This window comes from Melospiza melodia, chromosome 20 (assembly GCF_035770615.1).
Source record: "Melospiza melodia melodia isolate bMelMel2 chromosome 20, bMelMel2.pri, whole genome shotgun sequence".
Lineage (NCBI taxonomy): Eukaryota > Metazoa > Chordata > Aves > Passeriformes > Passerellidae > Melospiza > Melospiza melodia.
In genome coordinates this window covers 13,183,014-13,208,450 of record NC_086213.1, presented here as the reverse complement: position 1 = coordinate 13,208,450, position 25,437 = coordinate 13,183,014, and the positions used below count along the sequence as shown (strand labels likewise).

General features: G+C 46.1%; 2 protein-coding genes across 2 annotated transcripts in view; one reads left to right on the top strand and one right to left on the bottom strand.

Moving 5' to 3' along the window:
• Positions 1-246: 246 nt before the first annotated feature.
• CCDC92 (coiled-coil domain containing 92) lies at positions 247-14,327 on the top strand. The gene is made up of 4 exons (XM_063173175.1): positions 247-337; positions 10,720-10,856; positions 11,110-11,151; positions 11,729-14,327. The coding sequence occupies exons 2-4, from the start codon at positions 10,727-10,729 to the stop codon at positions 12,502-12,504; spliced, it is 948 nt and encodes a 315-aa protein (XP_063029245.1). The 5' UTR covers positions 247-337; positions 10,720-10,726; the 3' UTR covers positions 12,505-14,327.
• Positions 14,328-14,432: 105 nt separating this feature from the next.
• The window catches only part of DNAH10 (dynein axonemal heavy chain 10), a 49,606-nt gene continuing 38,601 nt past the window's right edge, over positions 14,433-25,437 (bottom strand). The window contains exons 62-77 of the mRNA XM_063173490.1: positions 25,010-25,239; positions 24,125-24,398; positions 23,392-23,496; positions 22,758-22,912; positions 21,852-22,006; positions 21,451-21,634; positions 20,698-20,898; positions 19,392-19,601; positions 18,919-19,014; positions 18,150-18,321; positions 17,600-17,731; positions 17,099-17,310; positions 16,858-17,025; positions 16,472-16,652; positions 15,135-15,280; positions 14,433-14,765 (exon numbers count right to left, since the gene is read on the bottom strand). Of these exons, the coding sequence (XP_063029560.1) occupies positions 14,619-14,765; positions 15,135-15,280; positions 16,472-16,652; positions 16,858-17,025; positions 17,099-17,310; positions 17,600-17,731; positions 18,150-18,321; positions 18,919-19,014; positions 19,392-19,601; positions 20,698-20,898; positions 21,451-21,634; positions 21,852-22,006; positions 22,758-22,912; positions 23,392-23,496; positions 24,125-24,398; positions 25,010-25,239 (2,768 nt within the window). The 3' untranslated portion in view covers positions 14,433-14,618. The remainder of the gene's footprint in view (positions 14,766-15,134; positions 15,281-16,471; positions 16,653-16,857; positions 17,026-17,098; positions 17,311-17,599; positions 17,732-18,149; positions 18,322-18,918; positions 19,015-19,391; positions 19,602-20,697; positions 20,899-21,450; positions 21,635-21,851; positions 22,007-22,757; positions 22,913-23,391; positions 23,497-24,124; positions 24,399-25,009; positions 25,240-25,437) is intronic.

Sequence of the window (25,437 nt, the reverse complement as noted above, 5' to 3'; positions counted from 1 at the left end):
TTCCAGCTGGGCTTAAACCCGGACAGCGTCTCCGGGGAATGCACATCCCGTCCTTTGGCACATTCCCACACACCTGGTGCCTTTCCTCCTCCTCCTCCTCCTCCTCCTCTCCAGGTGCGCGCTCCCGCGCGCGCGCCCGCCGCGCCCCTCCCCTCGCGCGGGCGGGCGGGGCCGCGCTGTCCCCCCGTTGCCACAGCGACGGGCCCGGTGCCGCAGCCGCACCTGCGCCTGCGCCGCCGCCCCCGGTGCCGGTGCCGCCGCCGGTCAGTGCCGGCCCCGCGGGGCACCCGCGGTCCTTCGGGCGGGGCGAGCGGCGGACCCGGCTGGGGCCGAGCAGGTGAGGGGCCGGGCTGGTCCGGGGGGGGCGGCGGCTGAGGCGCGGGGGCTGCGGCGCGCTGCGCCCTCCGCCCCGGCCCGCTCTGAGGGGGCGTCAGCGGCATCGCGACCCCCGGGGCCGGGTGGGGAGCGGGGCGGCGGCGTCGCTGCTGAGGCCTCTTTCCGCCTCACACGAACCCGCCGCCCGCCGAGGGACCCTCCCGTGGGGGCGGGCGGGGCTGTGTGGGCGCCCCGCGGCCCCGGGACCTGCGGCGGGTGGAGGGGCCGCGCCTGGGCTGGGCGGAGATGGCCTGGCGAGGGGGAGCGATCCGCCCCAGAGGGTCGGGCAGAGCCCCGCGGGTCCGGCAGAGCCCCCCGGGCCGGGGGCGGCCGTTGCGGGGCAGCGAGCAGCGCGGCGGGTGCGCGCAGGGCGGCTCCGGGCCGGGCGCTGGCGCTGGACCAAGGCGCTTCCTGAGCGCATCCCGGGCCCTTCTCTGGTCACTGGGGCACAGGGGCTGAAGGCACTGCCCTGCTTCCCGCTGTGCCCGCCTTGTCTTTCCGTTTGTGCCGGTTCGGGGCAGGGACGTGTCGGTATTTGTGTTGGGGATGTGCCCCAGACAGAGCCCGGGAGAGCGGCCGCCCGTCGCTACCGCCCGCACCCGCCGGGGCAGCGTTTACACCGCATCCTTCGCAGCGCCTTTTGCATCGCGCCTTTCCACTTTACAAAGTGTCGTTTTCTGAGCAGCACAGGGCCTGCAAAGGGCTGGACGGGCGAATTGTGTTTATTTTGGAGTTGGTAGGGAATAATTGAGAGGAGGAGGTTTTTCCTTTGGAGGAGAACGCCTATCGTCTGTGGATCTGGCAGCAGGGAAGTGCAGGGCGTCTTCAGACATGGAGATGCTTCCAGACGCAGTTTCCCTGCGCAGGACATGGGGTGGGACAGCAGGGAGCAAGGAGGGGCCCTTCCCGCCCTGGACAGCGGTGAAATGCCCCTGAGCACACCTTGTTAAATTGAGTAAAGCTGAGACACTGAAGGTAAATGTGAACACAGAAGCTGAGGCAGCCCTGGGGGTGGAATTGTCTGTTTTGATCTGCATTGCAGGTGCATAGGAAGCATCCAGGGTACTTGTTGGCTTTACTCAGATGGTAAGATGCTTACACTTAAAAAGCTGCATTGAGCTTTTGCAATATCAATTATACTTCTTAATTAAAAAATAAAAGACAAATGGATGTGACTGTAAATACTGTGCCTTTTCCCATATAATTTGCTCATTAGTGAATGCAATTCTGTAGTGCATTATTATGACTGAGCCTCTGGGAGACTGACATTTATGCTTTTAAACTGCACATTGCTTTTGGTTTGACAATTTAAAGCAAGTGCTTTATACACAGATAATGGCTGACTTAATATTGTTGATTTTTCAAGCTCTTGGTTGTACTGAGGTTTCAGCAGTCATTTTTAGTGAAACAACAAAGATAGGAAGGTCATAATAAAGGACTGCTTAAGTGGAAGGAAAGAATATTGGCTAAACTGATGCTGACCACTTGTTTTCATCCTCTTGTTGTACTTCTGTTTAATATCTCTGTAAAGTTTCCTCCCTCATCCCCTTAGAAAAGACAAAGCTCTCATGACCAATCCAGATACTCTAAGTCGTTTCCACTCCAGTAGTTTTTACAAAGTACAGCAATAATTTCATTTCTTATCATCGTTTCCTTTATATCAGATTTCAGATACAGCTGCATACTTTCAGGGCTTTAAAATTATTTCTTAAATGTGTTTTATTACAAAAATCCCACTGTTCCTTAGCGTGCCCTACTTCAAGAGGCTGTAGGTGTTAAGGGCGATATATTTGTTCATCCAGCTCTACCACGTTAGTCAGTCCTTTATCTGCAGGAGGCAGAACACAAACTCCCCAGTGCTGTTATGGCAGAATGTGGATCATAATGTAAAGTAAAATAAAATATTTATTCAACATTGTAAATAGCATAATAAAGGGAGGACACTTGTAATTTTTAGGTATCTCATTTCTGTTCTGTGGCTTAAAAAATAAGAGTTTAAAGTAGCAAAACTGAAGGATTGTTTTCATGTTGGATAAAAAGATTGCTGTATTTATCATTTCACTCAAGTTCATGTTTGACTTCATTTTAGATAGTGAAGTTTAAAAAAGATAGCAAGTTGTAGTTTATTTTATAGAGAGAACAGACATCTTCATCTTTCTGAAGATTGATAATGCTGAACATTTTTTTTTGTTGACAAGATACTTTCTATGCATATTTATGTATATGTGTCAGTTAGTAACTAAAAGTGATGGGTTTAGTTGAGTAGCACTTTACTGAAAATTCAGCAGTTAAATAAGTTGAGGAGGGGCAAAGTTGAGTATGTGAAATAACCTTTTCTTATTGCTGGTTGGGAAAGCACAGCCAGCAAGAGCAGCGTTTACAGATGTTGGTGCTGAAGAAGGACAGGTGCCCCGCACACGGTGGCACGAGGGCTGTGACAGTCCCACAGCCAGACCCTGCTCTGCTGCAGTGGAGGTTCCAGTGGTGGGACCAGGGCCAGCAGCCCCAGCAGGGCCCGGAGCAGCAGGAGCAGCCCTGCAGGGCCTGCCTGGGCTGAGGTGGGAGGGTGCCCTTTGTTCAGGCACAGCTCCTACCAGCAGGGCTCTGCTGAGACACCCCCTGCTCCCTTCTTGTGCACAAATCCAATATTCATCTCAACAGCATGTGAAAATGGCAAATAGTTCATAGAGTGGGAATGTCAACCCCCTGGTTAGCACCTGCTGTCCCTCACCTCTGTTCCATCCCCTTCACCTGTAGCATCATCAATAAATGTGGGCCTGATTGGTCTCTGTGCTCATTTTTAAGTGATGTACAAAATATCTTCCTCTAAACCAGGATGTCCAGCAGTGTGATAATAGGTGTTAGTCTATCTCCACGTGAGCAGTGAATGATTTTGTTTAATAATGTTTTGCCATTGTCTACCAGCTCATTTCTCCTGCTGATGTTAAAGACTATGGTGCTATAAATAGGAACAATAATTTATTTACTACTAGATGTTAGAGGCATGAGAAAATATTGCTGAAACGGATGTTTTCAGAGTATTGGAGCTTCTGCAAGCTGTTCGTTTGAGTGGTTTTAAATAATCATTGAATAAAGGCTTTTCTTTGGACTGTGATTTCTTTCCTGCTTCTGGGGAACATGTTTGTTCTCATTTTACTCTAAGGAAACCTTTGGTTTGTATTTAAAATGTTAAAATATGTTGCTGCTCGTTGGTTTTAATTATTTGATTGAGACAGATAGGGTTTAAAATCAGTTTCTTTAAAAACAATGCTGGACTGACTGAAAACTCTTAAATGTCATGGCCTGTCCGTGAACAGAATGGTGGCTGTCTCCAGAAAGGCTGAAAATACGCCAGGGAGCAGTGGCTGCGTGTAATCCGATCGGTGCCCGGAGGGAGGGCACAAAAGGCGCGGCAGATCGCCTTTCTGCGGAGCAGAGGTGTGCGGCTCGGGAGGAGCCCATCTGCGAGGAGAAGCCGTGGGAATGATGTCAGAACCAGCAGGTTCCCTTTGTACAGGAGTGTGTGTGCTTGTTTCCTTCCGAGCCCCAGAAAAGCTTGGTTTGAGATGAGTGGCTTTATTGTCTCAGTTTGAGATACCTGGGTTATGTAAGGAGGGTATAAAGCACCTCTGTTTGGGGTCCTTTGTCTTGGCATCCTATTTAACACCAAAAAAATCTTGCTTAGGAAAGATTGGACATAGGTCATCACCACTACCAGATTTCCTTCATCAGCAGCTCTCAAAACCTTTAGCAAAGTGGGGGCCAATTTTTGTGTGTTTGATTGTAGCTGCTGTTCTAAAATAATAAAAATCAATGCCTTATGAAACAGAATGCATTAGAGAAAAGCATCTCCTCAGCCTGTTACATTTGCCTGCAAATAGTTGTGCAGTTCTGTGGAGTTGCTTTGCAATAGCTGCTCTCTGTAAATGATCTCTCAGGACAGATTTAGCTTCCTGTAAGGCTTCAGTGCCTTCTGCCATGTTTCACAAATATCCCTGGTAACCTCTGAACATCGTAATTTCTGTGGGAGCTCATGCTCAAGCGAGTGCCTGGAGCTGGCGCTGCTGCAGGAAGCAGTTCAGCCTGTACCACCCCCTGACCTGCTTACAGATTCTATTTTTTATTTTTATTTTTTTTCACCTTCCCCAGGCATCTACAGTGCTGCACAGTGAACCTGCCACCTGAAAACAGCCAGTGGGAAAATGGGTTTGTTTTCAGCTGCACCAGTTCCCTGACCTGGGTCGCTGAGTGAAGGTGATGCTGGAGCGTTTCAGGAATGCAGCACTGAATTCTTGCTCAGTGTTTGTGAGTGGGATGGGTGAGACAAAGTCATGGCTGGGCTGGCTGGTGAAATGGTCTCATGTCTGTGTGGTGATGGGTTTTTGTCGAGTTTGGGAGCAGGAAAAGGCCCAGCCAAGCTGGTTATGTGAAACCAGCTTAGTAGTTCTTTTGGTTTGTGTTTCAGCAGGCTTCAGAAAGGCAAATTTTTATATTGCATAAATACATTTTCTTCAATTTCTGGTGCAATTCTCACATTCTTGATCATAGAGGGCAGTAAATTAAGAGAGGGCATGGAGTGTTCATAAGTGAGTATGTGATCTGTGAAAAAAGCCCATGACTATTCTGTAGTATAGTGTTATTTCTAAGCATGAATTTGGAGTTATTCTTAACAGATTCTTGTACCAAAACCACCCACAGCCCACCTTACTAACTTAAGTCCTGATTCAGCTGTAACTAAAGCAGGAGAACTTTCTTAATGACTGGAAAAAAATAGAATGAGGCTCAGGTTTATGTGTAACACTGATATTGTGTTAGTCTGGGAGAATTGAATAATAATTTTCTTGTCATTCTTCTGACAAAAGAAGTTGGTTTACTAGAAAGACTAACGTGTCTTTGCAGTTTTATGACTGCCTGGTTGTGATTGGGCTGCAGTTTGCATTCTGTGGCTTTGCTGGAGGTTATATTAAAATAACAAATTGTTTTATCCTCAGAATGAAAGGCTGAATAAAATAGAAGAGCCATTCTTTAGGAGCGTGTGCTAGAGAGCAGAAGAGAAGCAACCTGTTCCTCTACCTGAGATGTAATCTTGCTTGTGAGGGCTTTTATTGTCACTTCATCATTGTTAAAGGGGTTCTTTTGAAGTAGTCAGTGTCATTTAGGTAATGCTTTCTTTGTCTCCCTAAAGTGAATTAGGCTCAAATGGGGTGATTTTGAAAGCTTCCTGCCAGAGTAGGCTGTTTGTTCCTGACAGCTGTACAGCCATAGCTTTGCACACCCTGGTATTGGTCATAATAACTGTGTCTGTATGAAATGCCACTGCAGGACTATTTGATTTGGTGCTCTAATAGTCTCTGTCACAGGAGTGATTTTAACATCTGATTCCTTTTAATCCCTTCCCTTGTGACAGCTCTGGGGTTGGCTGGTCTCAAGGACAGAGAAAACTCCATGTGAACTATTCCTGTCAGTGCTCCTGACCCCAGGTGGACAGTCAGACACCTGGGCAGTCAGACACCTGTGCAGAAGAACCAGCTGCTTCCTTTGGAGCATCCAGAATTAAATCATTGCTGCCTGGGTGGTGTCCACACAATGATTCTTCCTGCTGCCATACCAGCTGCTGTAGGAGTAACAAAAAATCATCTCCTTACTAAAATGCTGAAATGTATGCTTGCAGGACATTCAGAGGTTAACTTTAAAGAGTTTACACAGCCTCTGATCAGAAAATAATGGGAAAGTCAGGCAGAGAAACCACTGAGTAAAATAGCATCAAAAGCAGTAGAAATGGAAAAGGAGCTGAGAAAGCGAAATCATGTCCTTCTTCTGGGAGGACAGTGGCTCAGTTCCTTCTTCCCCTCCATTGTCTCTGGGAAAGAGCTACTAATTCTGCTGGGTTTGAAACACATTGAAAGATTAGAACAAGTTAGTGGGTCGTCAGTGATGTGCAAGCATTGTTGTTTTGTAATGCAGAAGGGTGAGGATAGAGATGCTGCTGCAAGAGTGTTACTGATAGGGGAGCACTGGAGAAGGGAGGATGGCCCGAGGTGGATGTGTAGGCTGAGTGGATTGTCTGAAAAGCTTGACTTCAGCAGCACTGGACTCGTTGAACTGGCTTAGTCTGATACATGGATGGATGAGGGGTGAGCAGAAATTTGAAACTGGAACAGTTTGTCCAGTTTGTCACTGAGCTGTGTTACTGCTGGATCTGCTTCAGGAGAGGTGTAGTGGTGTGATGGAATTAGTTTGTGGGGGATTTAAAACAAATGTCCAAGCAGAAGGAGAGCAGAGCCCTTGAGTTGGCTGTGGAGGCTGCAGGGTCTCCTTTGTTGTGTCCTCTGAAAGGAGCTGAGCAGACACTCTGGGGGTGGCACGATGTCTTGGAGATGGAGAGCTGATCTAAGCAAACAACAACAAAGTGACTGTCAGTAATTTCAGCATTAGAGCTGTGTTTAGATAAGTTTGGTCAGTTCAGTGACAATCTTTAAAATGGGGTCTGGCTAAAACTTTGGAGGTTCTTACAAGAGATATCCATTGTCCTTACTTAGTTCTTGAAATTGTATTTTGTGTAGCAAACAAATGACATTTTGGCAGCTTTTATTACATTTTGATGGAGCACTGGCCAGTGAGCAGTGGAGAGGAAATGTCTGCCCATACAGATTTCAAGGCTATGAGTTGGCAGGGAGCTACAGCAGCTTCTCAGGTGATGGTCACCCCATCCACGTAGAAGGAGGTTATTGTGTTCTGCTGAGTGGATACCAAACAGGAATGAAAATGTTAAATCACTGTTGTTTGGGCTTCGTTCCATCCTTTGGACTTGTGTCTAAGGTCAGAGATTAGCATCTCCCTCCTCCTATCTTGCAGCAGGGCACAGAGATGCTCTGATTTTGTGCAAAGGCATCTGATACGCAGCCAGATGCTTGTTGCCTTGAAACATTTTGAACTCTCTCCAAATGCTTAAGATCCAAAAAGGCCTGGAGCCTGCACATCCTCTGCAAGGCAGGATGTGGCTGTTAAAGTGCTGGTGACTATTTATGGTGAGTCTGTCATTAAGTTGCATTTTGAAAGCTCCTGTTTAATATTTTTTCCTTTTCCATATAAGATTCTGTGTGTGTGTATTCCCTTTTGAAGAGAACATGCATTTATAAAAAGACAACAGTTCCTTTTTAAGGTGAGCTTGCAGGAATGATAATTGAAGTTACCTTCTCTGCTTTACTGGAAGATGATGGCTTAGGTAGGTGCAGTCATGATTAAAGTATTGTACTTAACATTCCCAAGGGAATTCTGTTTGACTCATTCCATTTGCTCCTTCTTGCCTTTATTCAAGAGAAATTGTGAATCCATTGTTTGGAGGAGTTGAAGCTCAATCTCCGAGCTATGTATAGCTATGTGTAACATTTGGTGTTGTGGTGGTCCTGAGAAATGAGAAATTGTGGATGTTTGAAGGGTGGAATGCATTGCACAATCCACACAAAGCCTCTGTCGCTGACAGGTTGGACATTTGGTGTTCAGGGCCAGTCCTGCTGCCAAAGAGGAGAGGTGTCACCCTCACTATCACCCCTGGACACTGCAGTGTCCCTTCAGTGTTCTGCCATCCTTCCCAAATGCTGTGCACGTTCCCAGGGGACTTTGCCAAGCTCTGCATTGCACAGTTCTGTCTATGTAAGAACATAGCAAACTTTTTGTTGTTGTTGTTTGGAGACAAAGGGAAAGGGGGAAAGCCATAGTGACAGAACTTTGTGCTGTGTACGCACTCACAGCGTTCTTCCCAGCACTGCTGACATTTATCTGCCAGCATCCAGCCAGAGCCCAGTAGATTTGGGAGCTTGTCCTACCAATTTCCATGGTGGGAGGTGGAGATTGTTCTTCTGGCTGTAAAGGGCATCATTGACTTCTGCATTTGCTGTTTCTCTTGTGGTTTTTGCAGGGAAGGAAAGGGGACAGCAGACACCGAGGCTGCTCTGAGGGGGAGAAGCACAGAAAGGCTGCAGAGGGTTGTGGGAAACTCCCTAGTGCAGAGGGGCTGCAGCTAAAACCCATCGTGGGTTGATTTTCTTGATCTCACTGATTAACTTAGTGCTGCTGCAGGGATGATGATGCTCTGGTGCTGGCAGTTCTTATTTCCTTCCTAAGCCTGTAACACTCACTTGCCTCTGATTATATTTGTTTTCTTCAGAGCAGGTAATCCTGGTGTGATCTTTCAGATGCAGAAGATCAAAGTGAAAAAGCAATTGAGGAGTAAATAGTGAGAGCCTTGTTCTGGTTTTTCTCAACATATAGGAACTAGTTTTTAATGAACATGTTTATTTGTAAGGACTGAGCTATGAACAGTTACTGTCTATTGCTGGTGATGAAATATTTTCCTATTCAGGCAAGAATTTTCCTGTTCAGGTTACAGTTACAGGTGTAAAGCCACCATTAATACCCATTGTAAGAACAGAAGCTGTGGGCTATTGTGTGGAGGCTTTTCTTTCACCTACTTCTATGACAGCTTAGGGTTTCTTTTGGGAAATCCATTCCTCGATTAAGGATCCCCTCTGAGCCTCAGTGTCCTGCACAGTCAGAGCTCCAGCTGAGGCTTTATCCTGCTGCCATGCTCGGTCCATCAGAGCAGGATGAGCACTGAAGGAATGGGATGATTCAGTAAAGCTCCTGTCTGTCTGATGTCAGCTTTGCAAGCCAGAGGATGTCACTTTGAAAATGTATCACAGCTTAAATATCCTCACTCCTCAGAATTAATTGCTGTGACTGTGTAGTCTCCCTTCCAGCAGCCCCCCAGCACTGTGGCTGTGAGGGACCACTAGTGTGGCAATGATGAAGTGTTGCAAAATTTGTTTAGCCACCCTAGAAATCTCTTTTTAGCATGTGTTTGGTCCATAATTTTTGCTTGTTTGCTAGCGGTGGTATGACCCATTCACTCGATAAAGCACAGTTGGCACCACTACCCTCATTCCTGAGCACTGAACTTAATCCTTGATCCCTGTTACAAGGTAACCAGGCTGTTTGGCTCCTGTACAGAAGTGGATTTCTTAACACGTTTCACACCTTCATTTTATTTTTTTAACAACTAAATATTTATTTCTGTAGGGATAAGTCAGTAGAAGACGAAGTCAGTTCAGGTCACTGATCAAATCAGGTGGGCTCTGTGTGTGTGATTTCTACACCACATCCCCAGGTGCTTTAGTGTGTCACCAAGATGCAGGAACACTTAAGTCTGGTGTTCTTTTGGGGAATAAAAGTATAAAATTAAACTCAGGGCTGTGATATGTTTAGGAATAACAAAAGTGTGTCATTTGCTCTGAGCTTATGTTCTACCAATTTTAAACTGGTAGAAAAAAATTCTTGCCATAACACTCCATACCAAAGAGTGCCAATGGATAACACTTGCCATGCCAAGGCAAACCCATTAAGGTCCATCTTGGCCACCGTGTGTGGGCCCATAATTGCAGGAATGGTTGCAATGCCACTGCAGGTGGTTGTCCAGGCAACAGGAGTTCTGACTCTTCACTTCCCCTTGTAACCTGATTACTGTAATGGTTTCTGCACATACAACAGAATTTAGCCTTTCCTACTAGCAGCACAGGGGTCTTCAAGGATGTCTGTCAGCATCATTCTGTTAACTGTGTTTATCTTTGGGTGTGAGCACTGCTGTAGCCAAGGATTACTTTTACAAGGCTGTTCTGTAAGGGAAGCCCAGTGGTGGAACAGGTTTCCATGTACTTGTAACCTGAACAAGAAAAATCTGTTTGTTTTCTCTTTGAGTGAAGCATTGTCCTTATCTTGCTCTGTGTGATTTGGCCTGGTGTTGAGGAAACCCAAGAGCAGCCAGAGCTTCCCTTGTGCCAGTGCCCACATCTCAGTTTGGGCATCCATGGCAGTGCCACCTGCCTGGCTGTGCTCAGACCCCTGCTTTGCCCCTTCCCTTAGAGCTGCTGCATTTTAGTGCTTTCTCCCTTGTTCTTGCCAAGGATTTTACCAATCCCTGTGTCCCTGGGGGTAAGGGAAACCCTCAGCAAGATGGGCACAGTAGCCCATTCCTGAGAACTCTGCTTTTAACCTGTAACAGGATTACTAACTTAGACTGTCTGAAGTTAATCCTTTAAATGTGTTACCTCCAAACAAATGGGTTCCCTGCTCCAGCCTACAGTATAATTAGGCTTTTGATGAACTTTGAGAACTTGTAATCAAAATAGTCCTAAAGCAGAAAAACCTTTTGTGGCATTTGATGTTCACATATCAGTCAATGCATTAACAGTAGAATTCAGCCATCCCTGCTGATCCTGGCTGCCAAGGGAGGATCCCCATATGTGCAAGGTAACTCACCATGACAGTTCTATGTGTGTTCCCTGGCAGGGTGAAGATGGCCACCTCCACCCTGGAGAACCAGCTGCAGAGTGCCCAGAAGAACCTGCTGTTCCTGCAGCGGGAGCACACCAACACCCTGAAGGGGCTGCACGCGGAGCTGCGCCGCCTGCAGCAGCGCTGCACAGGTACCCCTGCCTGGGAGGGGCTGCTCTTTGTGGCTCCTGGCAAACTGGCTGATCAAAGACAAGCTTTTTTCATTTTTCTTTAAAAAGCTGAAGGTTCGGTTGTTTTACATATTTGCTAATCTTTTCTTGCTTTGGGCAATGGGAAGAGTTAATTCTGTATTTATTGAAAGCTGTCATTGTAAATCTGCTCACCAGGTGATGTATGGGCTCCATGATGATGTTCTAACAAAAATAAACAATTTTTTTTCCTCAGATTTAACCTATGAGCTGACTGTAAAGAGTTCAGATTCATCAGGTAAGGAATACATGGCTTTTGTTTTAATGTTCATGTTCAATTTACTAAATTTTTTTCAATGTTTGTATTTTCTTTTCTACTCTCCAGACTTATTTATTTGTGAAGTAAACATCAAAAATTCTTTCCCAAGGTCACACAGGAAATCTGTGAAAGAGCCAGGAATAGCAGCTGGAACTGCTGACTCCACTAGACAGTTCCTTGCTTGCTATATGGGAACACAGGACACAAATTTTAGGGGCAGAAGAGTGAGACTATTTTTAAAACTTAGCTGAGCTGGTGCTGTAATTAACCACAAAGCTTTTATTTATATATATATATATATATATATATATATATATATATATATATATATATCTTTGTATACACTAGGTCCTAGTTATTTTATATGTATTATGATAACAACAGGTAAAGAGCAGGAATAAGATAATTCCCTGAGGTTAACCCTCTGGATCAGGGATGGTGTGGGATGACCAAAGTTCACCTTTTGGATTCCTCTCAGGGATGGCAAGAGGAGCCCTATTGTGCTGTTTTACATAATGGCTGTTGTTAATTTGAAACGCTTCTGCTGTTCTTCTAGAAAGTGGTGGTTCAAGAAGTGATGAACTCAAAAGTAAGTGCAAAGATCTTGAAGCTCAACTGAAAATCAAAGAAGCTGAAAACACTGAATTGTTGAAAGAACTTGAACAAAAGAACGCGATGATAATGGTGCTGGAAAACACGATTAAAGAAAGAGAAAAGAAGTATTTGGAGGAGTTAAAAATGAAAAGCCATAAGCTCAATATGTTGTCCAGTGAACTGGAGCAGAGAGCGAGCACGATTGCCTATCTGACCTCTCAGCTGCACGCGGCCAAGAAGAAGCTGATGAGCACCAGCGGGACTTCGGAGGGGACCCCCTCTGGCAGCCCCGTGCTGTCCAGCTACAAACCGTCCCCTCCCAAGGACAAACTGCCCGAGACGCCGCGGCGCAGGATGAAGAAGAGCCTGTCCACGCCGCTGAACCCCGAGTTCGAAGAGGCCTACAGAATAGGGGCAGAGAGCCGCAAGCTGGTGCTGCGAGAGCCCGTGGATGCCATGCCCGATCCCACGCCCTTCCTGCTGGCCAGGGAAACAGCAGAGGTGCATCTGATCAAGGAGAGGCCCCTGGTGATCCCACCGATCCCCTCGGATCGCGCGCCCGGCGAGTCGCACAGCCCCGCCCGCGAGAAGCCGCACAAGGCGCACGTGGGGGTCGCCCATCGCATCCACCACGCCGCGCCCGCACAGCCCCCGCAGGAGGTGGAGACCCTGGCAGTGGATCAGGTCCATGGAAGCAAAGTGGTCAGAAAGCACTCGGGGACAGACAGAACTGTCTGAGAGCACCACGGAAGCGCTGTTCTGTGCTGGTTATGCACTGTGAGCCTGTAGGGTAAATAGCACCTGCGGTGAAGTTTCTTTTGATGCCCCATGCATGCCAAACTCCTCCCGGGTACATCATTAATACATTTTGCTCTAACGAAACCTCCTAGGACTGTGTTCATATGGCAAGGTATATAAGCACTCCATGCTGTGGCCAAATCAGGGGGACCTGACCGCTTGCTTCCAAGTGCTGCTCCATTTAGTGTAACTGCACGTGTGGGCAAAGGCAGGGGCTGCGTTAGTGAGCGCTCTTAGAGAGGACACCCCTCCCTCGCACTGCAGCCACACCTGTTGGCTGGTAACCTGACCTGGCAGGGGCTCTCTTGTCTCCACTGTGTGTGTGAGCACTCCAGAGCCATCACTGACCTCTGCCACAGCCGCAGCAGCACTGAAAGTTGGGCACGTGTACGTTCACTTTAATGACCTAAGGACGTCCCCAGAGCCCCAGCAAGCACTACTTGATTAATCCTAAATACTTTGGTTTGTGGCTTTAAGTAAAATATGGGTGGGGGAAGCACCATTTAAAGGGTTAACAACCCTCATAGAAAGAGTATGAACACTGGGTTGTTTGTGGGGATCGTTTTGGGTTTTTTTAATCAAATATCTTCACGACTCATTTTATGCTAGTCAGTACACTGCACTTGTAGCACCTTCCATACTGGCTCAGAGCTCCTTTTCAGGGAGGAAATGTAACTGGCTATCCAATATGGAAATGGTTCTTTATGCTCTAACCTGCACTTTTTTTTGTAAAGGGATTATTTTTGTTTCCTAAAAACCTTAGTCTTGTTCTGGGCATCATCAGACAGTGCTGGCTGCTGCCAGCCTAGAAACCTGAGCTGCCCCTCTAAAATATGAGTATTTAGTTGTAAGTGATGTAACTGATCCATACAGGAGAACCTGGCATCCTTGATTTCTGTCCTTGTGGATTGGGATGGACTTGCCTTGCACTTGACCAGATTCCCCTACTCCTTTCTAGTAAGTAGCAGGTAGACCCAACAGCTGTTAGACTACTTGATTCATTTTTTTTTGTTTTTTCTAGGAAAGAAAGGCATACTAGGAGCTGGGAGGGTATATAGTTTTTGGATAGGAGCACTAGTTTGTCCATTTTTCTTACATTCTGTTCACCTCTGCTTCACTCTTGTCTGCAGCCTCTGAGTAGGACCAGCAAGAAACACTGGCTCCCAAATGCTGCTAAGCTTATGATGTGCCTTTAAAATTTTGGAACGTGTATTCTCTGTGACAGCTGATGAAGGATCCCTGCCTGCCCCGTCCCCTCCCCTGCCAGCTGTAGTTTCCCCTTGTAAGCTTTTCCTGCAGCTGTGTTGGTGTGTGTCCCTGCAGAGCCTTGGCCCACTGTCAGCGTCCCGGCCAGGCTGGCAGAGCTGCTGTCCCGCTCGATTCCTGCAGCATGACCCTTCCAGCAGGGCTGACCCCGGGCAGGCTCTGCCCTCTGCACCCTCTGGCACTCGCTGTCCCACAGCCCTGACCCGCCTCAGCCTCGCGCCTTGCTGGCTCTGTGGAAGGATTTGTTTCACAAGTGGTGGGGAGGGATCAGAAAGGGGCTGGTTAAAGCAAGGTTGTTACTCTGAGGTTTACTGGTTTTATGTGTATTGCGTTAACCAGCAGCTGGTTTGGTTACTTTGGTTGTTGGCACCATATTTTTATGGTCATGTGTTGTATGAGTGACCTACCCTGCCACTTGTTGGAGGCTGGTGGGAGGCACCGCTTCCAGGCAGTGCAGAAGTGATGCTTTGGGCAATTAAAGACATTTCTTACAACCACCCAGGCAAACCTTAGTCTTTGTGTGTGTGGGACCAATTTACTCTCTCTTGCAGCCACAGACTGGCTTGGAACCGTTCCAAAAGGAAACACAAATTACAAAAAAACACTATTCCTCAAACACATTTATTGGGAGTATAATACAACCAGGCTAATACTAACTAAAGTCAGGTGTGCCTAACTGAACACAGCCCCACCCATGGGGTCAGATCTCTGCCTGGGATCAGGGTTTTTCCCCTGCACTTCTGAAGGGTTTCATTCTGGGGGAAGAACACGGTGCCTCTTTTTGGCTGTCACTCAGCATTGAGGGTGAGACACACGCCCTGGAGCACCCACCAGGAGATGTGCCTGGTGGTGTACAGGTCAGCTTCAAAGACCAGGCCGTAGCCCATGGCATTGCGGCGCAGGGAGGTCGTGTACACCGGGGTGCGCAGCGTGTTCTGCAGGAGGAGGCAGCACACACACTGAGCAACTGCAAACAGCCAGAGCCTCCAGGAGAGAGGACTGGCTTCAGAAATTCACTTTGTTTGTTAGAGGTCTTAAATAGCCAACAACCAGAAAATGTAAGTCCCTTTTTGTAATTTACTGGGGATGGGAAATAATTGAAAGAGATGGGGTAGTGTAAGAGGGCCGGAAGGGAAAAGAGGCAACAAATGCATCAACTCCCTTAGAAAATGGGATGGGTAGTGTAAGGAGAGTTTAAACCAGGTGGGAGTGGTAATGATAAAATGCAGTTTCTGGGCAGAGAGGGCAGGGCCTGCCAGCTGGGGAGCTGTGACAGCAGAAGGAAGGAAATTCAGGAGCCTCACCTGCAGCCTGAGTCTGTGTGCTTCTATGGGGATGATCTTCAGGATGGGCAGCTCCACCACCGGGACACGGGGCTTGCTCTGGGTGAGGCAGCCCTCCTCTATGTCCCAGTCTGCTCCTTCCAGGAACAGACCAGAAACATAGCAGCCTGTGAAGGCAGAAAATGCAACATTTGGGTAGACTGAGCTCCTAGAAAGGATCTAGGAGATCTCTGTAGGTAAGTGTTCCTGCAGTCCCTGCTCTGGGCACTACAGTCATCATCACAAACACACTGCATTTCAAACTGCAGCTGCACAGGGTGCAGTTTTCTGAGAGCTTTCTTTTTATCATCCAGTTGTATTAGGAAATCGAATTAAACTGTCTCAGTTGCACTACACATGATAAACAGTAGCAGGAATAAATGTGATTTGCTGCCCTCCAATTGCCTAAGTCATAGAGAGCTTTGTAACTCCCCTGGGCCTGATCATTGGGTCACTGAGAGCAGGTGAAGGGTCAGGACAGTTGTTCTGCTACAAATATCAAGTACAGCATTTAGATTTTTAAAAAATGAGACTTTTCCCCTCCTCTGTTCCCAAACAGAACTGGTACTCAGAGCCTTGCTTAGCTGTTCCCTGTACCCAGCTTGTTATATTTAGTTATTAGAATTAGAGCAGTGCTAGGCATAGAGAGCTCATAAAGAGATATTTACACAATAAATAATACATATTTTTAGGTGCTTTTTGCTTAAGTACATTTCAATATATTATTTGTGATGTAAAGAGATCTTTACAAGCCTGCTGGAACTGGTAATGTTCTAAGCATAAAAAATCAGTATGTCTTTATATAAGTATATATAGATACACTTTTGTATTTATATATACATATATATGTATAAAAATATATATATACACACTTATATATATATTTATATACATTCATACACACATATATATTTATACACACAATTTTATATATATATAAAAATTCATACACATATATAGTTAGACTTTATATATATATATACATATATACATACACCTTTTAAAATGTATATATATAAATATTGATACACACACTATATATATATATATATATAGTGTGTGTATGTATATATAGAGAGCAAGCAAGGGAGAGGTCCCTGCCTGTGGGTGGGAAGAGTGTGTGTGCTTCATGCACACAGGAGCTCTGCAGGGACAGAACCCAGCCACTTCCCATCTGGAAATCATGAGGACTGTGAAATGCAAACCAGGGCAAATGCCTGCCGAGGTTTAACCTCAGTAATTTAGTGTGCCATGCAATTTGTTTCTCTCACCAATTAACTACTTAACTGGTTTTGCCAAACAATTGAGAAAACACCTACCCTGAGCAGCCCCTTCAGTGATGTCTTCTGGTTTCCTGTACTTGGTTACCTCTGTGTAGAGGGTGGAGTGATCCAGGGGCCACCTGTTTTTCCTGCAGGTGGCCTGCACAAGAGCAGTCAGGTAGGACTCAGGGATGTGCAGCCCCGACAGCCACATCACCTCAGGCTCACCGTCGTTGACCTGCAAGCACAGACAGTGACGGGCAGCCCCTGGTACTCCCCCTGCACTGCCCTTGCAGAGGAGCTGGGCTGAGTCTGCAGCCACAGCTATGCAGGGCTGGCACTGGTTCAAGAACTTACCTGAAGCGTTCACTGGCCTCTGCCCCAGCCTGCACAGCACACTGTGCAGGTAACAAAACAAAAGGCTGCCAGAGGCACTTGCTTACCCAGCTGGTGTACTGGTCATATCGAGCTCTAAAGAAAATGATCCAATTTCCAAGTGTTTTGAGGGTGTCGGGGGCCAGGCGCCGCCAGATCCTAGGAATCTGCCCATTGAAGAGAGCCTGAGCCACGTCATCCAGCTCACTGCTCATTCCAACTTCCCCAGCCAAGGCCTGGAACAAGGTGAGAGTTCTGAGGGCAGACAAAGCTCAGCTGGTCCCAGGGAGTTTTTGGGATTTTACTCACACGTTGGAGCTCAGCCAAAGACTTTCCCATCCGAACGATGAGTTTATTAAAACGTTCCAGTTCCTGCAACAGCACCACAGTCGTGGGGGCGATGTTTACTCCAAATCCTTTACGTATCTGGTCAATATCAAATACTTGAGGTAATTTGTTTTCTATATCCTTGGCAACATTTGCAATATATTCATCTCGACTAATTCCTCCACCAGTTTCACCTGAAACCAAAACATTCTGATGAGACTAAATCTGTACTGAATCTTCTGAGAGAAGACTGAGAGCTGAGTCACCTTTTGGCATCAGTCTCCCCCCTCTTGTGCTCTGACCTTTGCCCACAGCCCTGCATGTCCCAGCTGTGCCTCTGGGCAGGTGTTGAGCTTCTCCCTGAGGCCAAACACAGCCCTGGATCACTCCCCACTCACAGGGGCTGCTGTCCCTCTCCCCAGGGCTCAGCACGTAGCCCTGGAGCTTTCCTGTTCCCAAACCCAGTTCAGACAGGGCCCTCACCAGTCTGGGGCTGCAGCTCGAGCAGGTGGACCCACATGTCCCGCACGGCCTGCATGTAATACCCGATCTCGGCGTTGGCGTGAAGGCCCAGGACCTCGGGGGTGTTGGAGAGTGGCAGAGCTTCTATGGCCTCTGCAATACAACCACACAGGCTCTGCTAACCAGAACACCACAGCAATTTTACTATTGCTCTACTTGAATAAAAAATCAAAATGCTAAACCTGGTATTGGAGTAATGCACAGAATAAACACTTCTAAACACAGAGACTCCCCCACAGAAATATTACATATCATTAACAACATGCTGCTTTAACAACAGAGGTTCTGTGGTTTGGGGTTTTTTGGGGGTTTTTTTTAAACACCCGAGGAGCTCAGTGACAAGCTCACATTCCAAAGGACTGCTCCTGTAAAGCAGTGGATTGTAACACTGCAATCCCTACACCAGCAGTGTTTGGTGTTCTGTTCAACTTCTCACACCCAGCAGCCATGTATGGAGACAAAGTACACTGCAAGCAGACTATTTTAGTGTGGCAGGAGAGGCATTTCTTACCAACAAAGTCATCCTTTCCCTTCCCTTCTGGAATTTTATAATTGATTGTGTCGCTTTTATAAAAATGGAACACCTGGAAAGTGTCAAACAGGAAATCCCCGAGGTACTCATCCATGTAGACAGTCAGGATGCGCCGGTCAAAGCTGTCGATTGCACGCCCACCATACATGACCTGGGAATCAGTGACATCAGTGTTACAGCACTGCCTTTGGAGCAGAAAATACAGCTTAAAAAAAGCACTGAAAGGTCAGAAATGCTCTTTGCTTTTGCAGTGGCTGTGATGGATCCCAAGGACATCTCCAGTCCCCTCTCACGGGGACAGGAAGGAAATATTTGATCCTGACCTGGAAAGAGCTGCTCTGGGCACTCCTCATCATCCATCTGGATGGTTTGTGTGCAGTGGGGCCTTCCTGAGGTACCAGCAAAGTAACATTTTCCTGCAGGACTTCATGTTGCAGCAGCTGCCAGTGCAGTGCCAGCTCTGAGAGCACAGATTTGTGCAGCTCCAGTGATGCCCCACGTGCCAACAGCCCTGTGCTCTTCCAGCACAGCTCCCAAGGGCTCTCTCAGAATTAATTAAGCAGCATCACTCCCTGTTGTGCAGGTGCACACCGTGGCCCTAATTCCCTGAGACTGAGAGTAAGGCCCTTGCTCAGGGCTACACTGGAGTTTCAAACCTGCCCAGGAAAGATTCCCAGCTTTACTTGATGCAGCCCATGCAGAAAGGAAACTTAATTAATCTGAATTGCTGTGGCATTGTAGCACTCACCTCCCCAATAAGATATTTGAGACTGCTCCAAGGGATTTGATCATCCTTTTGTTCAAAAGCTTTTGTCAAGTATGTGTTAAGGATTTCCATGCACACCTAGTGAATTTGTTGGAACATATGAGATAAGAAGATTCATAAATCAGATATACATATTTATAGGTTTTATTTAATGTAGCTCTTGTTTGAAAACTAACAATTATTTCTTTCTGAAATAATTAAAAAGCTAAGTATAAATCCTCTTACGAAAAGAAACCCATGAGAGAGGCAATAAAAACATGAAAGATTGGGAATCTAATTTTTAGCATCCTAAATTGACATTATAGAAGATCAGGAGTCTACATGACTCCTCAGAAGCAGAAAAAATACTAAGCAAAATCTAATTGTGAGAAAGGTTAAAGCTGGATAAATTCTGTGTTTTCAAAAGTAATCTGAGCTACTCAAGAATATAAGAGCCATTGAAATTGTTTTCTTACCTGGAAATCAGATTCATTAAAATCATATGGTACATTCCAGCCAACCTTCCCAAACTTCCTTCTCTCCTGAACCACAGCATGGAAGAATGCCAGGACATAGACTAAGGATTTAAAGGCAGGATGTGGGCACTCCTCTAAGGCTTCAGGGGGAATTTTGAAGTAGGTGGCTCTCATATTCAGTTTCAGACCATTAGGTGGTTCTGTAACAACCTACCAAAATAATTAGGGAAGCCATCAAATTCTGGATAACTAGAGGAAAATAAGTTGTAAATATATCACATTAAGTAAGTTATACAATGCAAGCTTGACATTTTAAGTTGTTTTCCAAATGCCTGTCAAATATGGATTTTTTCTTCTTTCCTTCCTTAAGGAAGGAAACTTGAAAGGAAACAGACCTTTTAGGTTTATCAAGGTAAACACACCTATGCAAAGAGAACTCTATATTATTTTGGAATTAGTCTTATTGGCAAGACATTAATATTTCTCATACTTGAAGATCTAATTTGCTGAAATACCAGTATTTTACACATTTTAATGTGCCCTATATCCTCACAGTAAGATGCTTTAACAACGTGGCTCCACTGCTGATCAAAGTGCCAGAGCAGCTTCCTGGCAGCCTTTCAAAGGGCTCTAAAACCTCAGCTCTCAGTGCTCCTGGCAAGACCCAAAAGTGCAGATCTGCAGCCTTAAAGATCCACTCAGGCTCCCTTCCCCCTGCAGGAGGAGTGGGAGAACAGCCCAGAGCTGCCACTGAGCCACTGCTTTCCACTCTGTGAAATGAAATAAATGTTTACTGGCCAGGGCACCACAGCAGCAGTAAAGCAGCCACAGAAAAGAACATTAGGGCAGAATCATGGCCTGTGTCTTCAAAATAATCAGCTCAGCCTTTAGTGATAAGCACTGCAGCCTGAAGTAGCAGCTGGAAACCATTATCCACTTCCAACATCTGCTCCACGGGCACTGCCAGCCTGACACTGCCCTGGCTCTGCCCTGCAGCATCAGGGCTGAGAGGCTGTTTCTGTCTCTAGGTACTCCCTCATTTAAATCTAAAGACCATTTGCAACATCTCCAGGTTTAGTCACAAATCTCTGCTTTGAAATAACTGCTGAACAGTTTTCACCCAAAGGAAACATGCCAGGAAAATAAACAGGATGATGATGAAAAAAGGATTTGGCTTAAATAAAGACAAAGTTGAGTTCACAAGCCTGGGCCAGTGTGCTGCACTGAGGTCAGGCTCCTCCCAGAGCCAGCCTGTTCTGCTGAGCACCAGTGCCAGGACAGGCCCTCCTGGCTGGGGTTTCCCCACCTTTAAGGCTTTCTGCAGGATCCCAATTGGGAAGCCTTCAGTTGGGTCAGTCGTCAGCCAGAGGCGAAAGTCTTCGTGAGGATCTGTGATCTTCTCCACAGCCTTTTCCAGATGGATGAGCCACTTCACCAAAAGGTGACAGTTCTGCAGCATGAGCCAATGTCCATGAACCACTGATTCCTCCAGCAACTGCAGAGCAATCTGAGGACAGAGGGAGAACAACCTGTAAGCCTCCCTTTACCCTGAGAACAAACTGCCTCTGATGGGCTCGTGCAGTGGGTAGGAAAGTGGTGGTCTAAATGAGTCTGGTAGGAGTTCTTCCACTGACTGAAATCATGGCAAATTCAATCAGCTCTTAAGCTCTGGACATCCTGCCTTAGTGTCCATAACAAAAAGGAAAGTCACAGAAAAGGCAGGAGAAGCATCAAAACTTTCTGGTAGCAAACACTAACTTTCAACCACCTCATGTCCATACACAGCAACATCTTCTCATCTCTGCTTTTTAACAAGTGAAAATCTGATTCTGAATCTACCCTCACCCAAACCAGAACAGCAGCCAGTCAGCCAAATGGCCCTTTTCAGGTTCAGTAAAATGTTATTCCCAAGCTGACAAATCTATGTCAGAACCATGAGTAACTCCTTTTAAAATGGAGCAGACCTATGGAAATTTGATCAGCCCCAGAGCATCAGGAGCATGGCTTACAATTCACACTCACTGCACACAGCAGATCCCCACCCTCCCATCCAAGTTACCTCTTCTTGGCCTTGTCCCATGGCCAGGAATTTGAGTCTATCTGCTTTAAACTCTGATCTCTCAGCCAGTTTCATGAGGTCACTGACAGGATCAGAGCCAGGACTTAGGATGAAAACCACAGGTGTGAAAGGGGTGCTCTGCTGCAGGATGGCATCAAAGCTGATCACAGGGGGCTGCACGTACCTGCAGAGGGAAAATCCAAAGGTCTGGGTGATTGCAGAGCAGCTCCACGTAGGAACAGAGCCTTGCACACCCAGGGTACAGCTCACCACAGACTGCACGCGGAAATCATTCAGACACAGCCCCTGCTCTGCTCCTCAGGCAAACTACAGAGCCTTGACCAAGCTGATGACAGCTCTGTGTGAGTGCTGTGCTGGGGTCTGAGGGGACAGGGACTCACGTCTCGCCCATGGTCACTGTCACATAGTCCATCACCGCCCGGTACATCCGGTCCACCCGGAAGCAGCGCAGCAGGAGAAGCTTCTGGAAGTCTGTGACGTTGCGCTGGTAGTGCATTGGCAATGGGATCTGCTCCAGAGCATCTGTGTCAAACCACTGGCGAGGAAAGACAGCACACAAATGAACCCAGTGGCTCTGTCAGGGAAATTACTAGGAAAGAGAAAATCAATTTGATGAATGAGGGGCTAAGAGACACAACAAAAACAAAGAAAGTCAATCAGCTGCAAATAAATATTAAAAATTCAGGTAAATGTGAAAAATCCAACTTTTTCAGTATAAAGTATTCAAGTCTAGAAACACATTTGTACTTTCAGTTTATGTCAACTAATTCTCTTAAGATATAGAAAATAGTATCAAAAGCAAAAAGGTATTAACAGATTGCTTGCAGGAAAACTTCTTACTAAGCAAGAAGACATGGAATGAAGCTAAAGGAGGAACAAAAGAAATCTGTGTTTGTCAATAGCCTATAGAATTCACTGCCACAAGAAGAGCAAAACACAATTTAGCAGTACAAAAACACCACTGAAATGTTGACTGCTGAAATGAACAGAAAATTTCCACTGAATATAACACAGTAAATAACTCCTCTAAGGCATTTGAATGACAAATAAAAATTCTGTAGTATAACAGGGAAAGTATTTTGGTTTGTTTTTTAAATAATATAATCCTTAATTCTTCTACAAAGAAGCCAATCACTAACTGAGGTTAAGAAGCAAAGAAAGGCTTTGAGGGAAGGAGCCCACAGTGACAACTCACATGTGGACTGCTGACACATTGCATCACACTTGACCATTTAATACCAGAATAAAAACCAGGAGAGAAAACAGCATTGCAAAAAGGCACGTACATTTTTCCATTCATCTTCGTTGTCTTCCACATCATCTGGAAGAGATTCAAATTTCTCAGGAAGTAGCTCAGACAGGCGAATTAGGTCTTCCCAGCCTTGATCTGGCAGCCAAGGAAACGGTTTCTTACGGGCACTCTTCTCCAGGGAAATATTGCCTGGGCACGTTCAGAAAGGAGATCAGTGTCCATGTCAGAAACCCTCCAGTGCATGACCACTCACACAGCCCCTCTGCACACAGGCACCCAGAGGAAATTTGTTCCTGGAAGCACTGTGAGATTAGACTGGTCTGCTGAGGGAAAGATGGCATTTTACGAGGGCTTGCAAAAGCCAGAGTTTTATCCTTGCAAACATTTCTAAAATTATGTATACACAGTCAGAAAATAACTACAACATAGTCAGAAAATAACTGCAGATTCCTTTCCTCATATAACATTCTAACAATTAGGTAATATGAAATAGAAATAGCAGGACCACAGTCTGTGTAACCCCACACAGGACAGCTCTCAGTGGGAGAGCTCCCCATATTGAGGTGCTGGCTCATAGTAAATCATCTCTAGTCAAAGATCTCTCTTCAAAAGATCTTTTAGCTATTGCTGTGTAGAGCTATCTACTTACATGTAAATATTCACTTTACCTTTCAAAAAGAAATCAAATTCTTCTTGTGGAACACGGCCTTCAGCTTGTTCTATCTTGACAGTCATGTCAAAGGCGAATAGCAACTTGTGCTTCTCGAACAAGGCTACGTTAAAAGGACATTTTCAAAAATCAGCTGCAAAAGCTTGTGGAACTGGAGCAATCTTTCAATCCACATCCTTCATCTGTTGTGGGATTGATGGGATGCTCCACCCCTGCAAGTGCTCAAGGCCATTTTGGATGGGCCCTCAGCACCCTGATCTAGTGAGGGGCATCCCAGCCCATGGCAGGGATCTGGAACCAGGTGATTCCTAAGGTTCCTTTCAACCCAAACCATTCTGTGATTCTATGATCTGGACACCCCACAAAGATCATTTAGTTGATAGCTGGAATTGATATTCCTAAAGGTCTTCTCCAGTCTGAACAATGCTATGATTCTGTGATCAGGGCATCAAAGCTGGGGCTTTGAATCAGGCTTTAAGAGTTAATCAGCCCCTGTGAACAGCACTATGGCTGCCTTTACCATTTGTAAATGTGTTAAGAAAAACATATTTGCAAGAGTTGCATGGGTAATGTGCAATGTTTTTCTAACAGAAATAGCAGGGAGGAAAGTGTGAACCAGGAGACCTGAACGTCACTGAATTCCTGCTTGGTAACTTGCCTCTTTAACATGAAGTCAGGGCTTCACTTTATTTGCACTACACAGTCTCAGCCCCTGGTTAAACAGCACTAACCTGTGCAGCCATAGTTGTAGGTGCTCACAGTCAGTGTATCCATGATGTTCTTTAACCTCTTAGGAAGAATAGGACTGGGCATGGATTTCCGAAGAGAGAATCCAAAAACCTCCAAGAAGGAGACCAGTGAGAACTGGTACATGATGTTGACAAAGGCCAGTTCAGCCAGCACAGAGAAGAGAATGGCCCCTCTCTTGGCAGCTGGTCTGTAGCCATCCCGGAGAAGGTCGATATCCGCTGCGGTCGTCTCAGCCAGCTTCAGCTTCTCAATCACCTGGGCAGACAGGGGATTATGCACCTGTGATTGCTGTGCTGATCCAGAGTGGCTCTATTATACCACAGGAATCAGAGCTGCTCAGTGCCTGCCTCTCTGTGTGACTGTACAGGGAATCTGGGCAGGTAACTCAAAAGAAGTTGTATGAATTATAAAAATTAAAAGTTAGATAAAATTAATCCCCCCCCCCCGTATATTTATGAAAAGTAACAGCAAAGATTTACAAAAAATCATGGAAATAGTGTGGCAAGGGCCCTCTGGGGATTTTTAGTTCAACTTCTGCCCAAAGCTTGGTTATAACACCAAGATCAGATCAGGTCCAGTGTGGCTTTGTCCAGCTGTGGCCTGAAAACTCCAAGGATGGATTCTTTTGTCTTAGAACTGTAAACAAACATTACTTTGGTCCTGTTAAGGACTTCCCTGAAGATAGGATTTGGTTTTCTGATCAATAAAATAGTGCCCAATACTGAAAGATGCAACACATTCATGAGAAAACTCTCCATTTCCTTTCAAACTATTTGCAAGCTTCAGGAGAAAAATGGAAGCACAATGAAAAAGGAACAACTACGTTCTGTCCATAGATACCCCTCCAAAAAGCCCAGAGCTGGTACCTCAGTAGCTTTGAATTTTGTGTCCTCCAAGGTTTGCACCAATTCCACATTGTCCAGCATGTTTCCTGTGGAAGTTGACAGTCCATGAAGGAGAGTGTCTTCCAGATTTTTTAGCAGGTTTTTGTTTTGACTTGTCTCCTGGATGAGACGTTCTCTCTGTTCCTCCAGTTCCCTCCTTTCAAATCCCGTAATGACACTGAGCAGCTGATCCTCTAGGCCCTTGAGGGTGACTGCAGGTACAACACATGGACAGAGCACAGACTTGTGTAAGCACAGGACAGTTTTTGTGCAACTTAGTTAATCTCAGGCCTCTCATAAAACCACAGCAATACAACAGAGTGATCTGGTTAATGACTGTGCATCTTGATTCCACCAAAGCATCCTCACCTGACCAGGACAGGAAGAGATTTTTAGCTCAGTTGCAGATT

What these genes read in the sequence shown, in the direction of transcription:
- CCDC92 (XM_063173175.1), top strand. Translation starts at nt 10,727, where the DNA reads ATGGCCACCTCCACCCTGGAGAACCAGCTGCAGAGTGCCCAGAAGAAC. An exon ending in CCTGCAGCAGCGCTGCACAG is followed by an intron (nt 10,857 to 11,109) that starts GTACCCCTGCCT and finishes TTTTTTCCTCAG; the next exon opens with ATTTAACCTATGAGCTGACT. An exon ending in AAAGAGTTCAGATTCATCAG is followed by an intron (nt 11,152 to 11,728) that starts GTAAGGAATACA and finishes CTGTTCTTCTAG; the next exon opens with AAAGTGGTGGTTCAAGAAGT.